The sequence below is a fragment of the Lepidothrix coronata genome, unplaced genomic scaffold (genome assembly GCF_001604755.1).
Source record: "Lepidothrix coronata isolate B3197 unplaced genomic scaffold, Lepidothrix_coronata-1.0 Scaffold1244, whole genome shotgun sequence".
Taxonomy (NCBI): Eukaryota; Metazoa; Chordata; class Aves; order Passeriformes; family Pipridae; genus Lepidothrix; species Lepidothrix coronata.
The window spans coordinates 2,170-5,306 of record NW_016691424.1 but is presented as its reverse complement, the minus strand read 5'-3'; the positions used below and the strand labels follow the sequence as shown (position 1 = coordinate 5,306).

Genomic DNA, 3,137 nt, shown 5'->3' with positions numbered 1-3,137 from the left:
CACCCCCTGGGGTCACCTCCCGGGGTCACCTACCGGGGCCAGCCCCTGGGGTCACCTCCCGGGGTCACCTCCCAGTGTCACCCCCTGGGGTCACCTCCCGGGGTCACCTCCCAGGATCACCTCCCAGTGTCACCCCCCGGGGTCACCTCCCGGGGTCACCTCCCAGTGTCACCCCCTGGGGTCACCTCCCGGGGTCACCTCCCAGGATCACCTCCCAGTGTCACCCCCCGGGGTCACCTCCCAGGGTCATCCCCTGAGATCACCTCCCGGGGTCACCTCTCGGGGTCACCCCCTGGGGTCACCTCCCAGGGTCACCCCTTGGAGTCACCTCCCGGGGTCACCTCCCGGGGTCACCCCCTGGGGTCACCCCCCGGGGTCACCTCCCAGGGTCACCCCCCGGGGTCACCCCCCGCCCACCTCGTCCGGGAGCGTGGCCTGGATCTTGTCGTCCATCTCCCTGCGGACAGAAGGGGGGGGAAGGGTCAGGGTCAGGTTTAGGGTCAGGGTTAGGGTCAGGGTTAGGGTGAGGGTCAGGCTTGGGGTCAGGGTTAGGGGTCAGGGCTACGGTTTAGGACTGGGTTAGGAAATAGATTAGGGTCAGGTTTAGGATTAGGGTTTAGGATTGAACCAGGATTAGGGTCAGGATTTAGGATCAGGGTTAGGATTAGGGTCAGGGTTTAGGGTCATGGTTAAGGTCAGGATTAGGGTTTAGGATCAGGTTAGGATTACAATTAAAGTCAGGGGTTACGATCAGGGTCAAGGTTAAGGTCAGGGCTAGCATTAGGGTCAGGCTTTAGGGTCAGGGTTAGGACTAGGGTCAAGGTTAGGGTCAGGGTTACTCAGTGCCAGCTTCCTCCTCCAAGAAGAAGCGAAGCACGAACTCAGGCTTGGCGTTAGGGTCGGGCTCAGGGTCAGGCTCAGGGTCAGGGTCAGGGTCAGGGTTTAGGGTCAGGGTCAGGGTCAGGGTCAGGGTTTAGGGTCAGTGTTTAGGGTCAGGGTCAGGCTCAGGGTCAGAGTTTAGGGTCAGGCTCAGGGTCAGGGTCAGGATTTAGGGCCAGGGTCAGGGTTTAGGGTCAGGGTTTAGGGGCAGGCTCAGGCTCAGGGTCAGGGTCAGGGTCAGGATTTAGGGCCAGGGTCAGGCCCAGGGTTTAGGGTCAGGGTCAGGGTNGACGTCATCACCGTGACGTCACAAACGACCTGCAGCGTCGCCGAGCAATGACATCATTGTAGGCCGTGATGTCAGCAATGATGTCATCAGAAAATGACATCATTGCTGACCACCGAGGGCACGGCCAACCACCGGCATCACTGACCATCACCATCACTGACCACCGCCGGCATCACTGACCACCGCTGCCCCCACCCCAGCCCTTACCGGCCCCGCCCTTACCGGCCCCGCCCTTACCGGCCCTGCCCCGCCCTTACCGGCCCCGCCAGCTGCTTGAAGAGCTGCTTGAAGTTCTCATCGATCTCGCTCTCCGAGAGCACTTTCTGGGGGGAAAAGCGGCCGGTTTGGGTCACCCCCTGGGATCACCTCCCGGGGTCAGCCCCTGAGGTCACCTCCCGGGGTCACCTCCCAGGGTCATCCCCTGAGGTCACCTCCCCGGGTCACCTCTCGGGGTCACCTCCCGGGGTCACCTCCCAGGGTCACCTCCCGGGGTCAGCCCCTGGGGTCACCTCCCGGGGTCACCCCCCAGGGTCACCTCCCGGGGTCACCTCCCGGGGTCACCCCCTGGGGTCACCTCCTGGGGTCACCTCCCAGGGTCACCCCCTGGGGTCACCTCCTGGGGTCACCTCCCGGGGTCACCTCCCGGTGTCACCCCCTGGGGTCACCTCCCGGGGTCAGCCCCTGGGGTCACCTCCCGGGGTCACCTTCCAGGGTCACCCTCTGGGGTCACCTCCTGGGGTCACCTCCCGGGGTCACCTCCCGGGGTCAGCCCCTGGGGTCACCTCCCGGGGTCACCTCTCGGGGTCACCTCCCAGGGTCACCTCCCAGGGTCATCCCCTGAGATCACCTCCCGGGGTCACCTCCCGGGGTCACCTCCCAGGGTCACCTCCCGGTGTCACCCCCTGGGGTCACCTCCCGGGGTCACCTCCCAGGGTCACCCTCTGGGGTCACCTCCTGGGGTCACCTCCCAGGGTCATCTCTCAGGGTCACCTCCCGGGGTCACCCCCCGCAGTCACCTCCACCCACCTCGTCCGGGAGCGTGGCCTGGATCTTGTCGTCCATCTCCCTGCGGACAGAAGGGGGGGGAAGGGTCAGGGTCAGGCTTAGGGTCAGGGTTAGGGTCAGGCTTAGGGTGACGGTCAGGGTTAGGGTCAGGGTCAGGGTCAGGGTTTAGGGCCAGGGTCAGGGTTTAGGGTCAGGCTCAGGGTCAGGATTTAGGGTCAGGCTCAGGGTCAGGATTTAGGGTCAGGCTCAGGGTCAGGGTCAGGGTTTAGGGTCAGGGTCAGGGTCAGGGTTTAGGCTCAGGGTCAGGGTTTAGGGTCAGGGTCAGGGTTTAGGGTCAGGGTCAGGCTCAGGCTCAGGGTCAGGGTTTAGGGCCAGGGCCAGGCTCAGGGTTTAGGGTCAGGCTCAGGGTTTAGGGTCAGGGTCAGGGTCAGGGTTTAGGGTCAGGCTTAGGGTCAGGCTCAGGGTTTAGGGTCAGGCTCAGGGTCAGGGTTTAGGGTCAGGCTCAGGGTCAGGCTCACTCAGTGCCGGCCTTCTTCTCGGAGAAGAAGCGGAGCACGAAGTCCCCCTCGCGGTTGGGCTCGAAGGTGGAGGGCACCACGATGTACTCGCCGGGCGGGAGCCGCAGCCGCGTGCTCACCTCGCGCAGGTTGATGAACTGCTCGGAGCGCGCGCGCGACGCGTGGGCCAGGAAGAACTCCCGCTTCAGGTGCACCCCCGACTGCCCCACGTGCTGCCGGCGCCGGGCGGGAAACACCCACGGTCACCCCCGGAACCAACCCTCCTCCGCGGGGCCACCGGCGACCGGCGCGGGGACGGCGGCACCGCCGGGGCCTCGTACCCACCTCGGGAGGGACCTGCGGGGACGGGACGGGCACCGGTCGGCTTCGGCTCCCCCCCGCCGAGGCCACTCGGCACCAGCTGACTTCAACCGATGCCAGTTGACACCAGTTGACACCAGTTGACA

General features: G+C 65.4%; 1 protein-coding gene across 1 annotated transcript in view; it reads right to left on the bottom strand.

Annotated features, from left to right (window-relative positions):
* Nucleotides 1-1,401: 1,401 nt before the first annotated feature.
* LOC108510535 (calpain-1 catalytic subunit-like) overlaps nt 1,402-3,137 on the bottom strand; it is a 3,807-nt gene continuing 2,071 nt past the window's right edge. The window contains exons 6-9 of the mRNA XM_017840217.1: nt 3,016-3,027; nt 2,692-2,903; nt 2,195-2,234; nt 1,402-1,491 (exon numbers count right to left, since the gene is read on the bottom strand). Coding sequence (XP_017695706.1) covers nt 1,402-1,491; nt 2,195-2,234; nt 2,692-2,903; nt 3,016-3,027 — 354 coding nt within the window. The remainder of the gene's footprint in view (nt 1,492-2,194; nt 2,235-2,691; nt 2,904-3,015; nt 3,028-3,137) is intronic.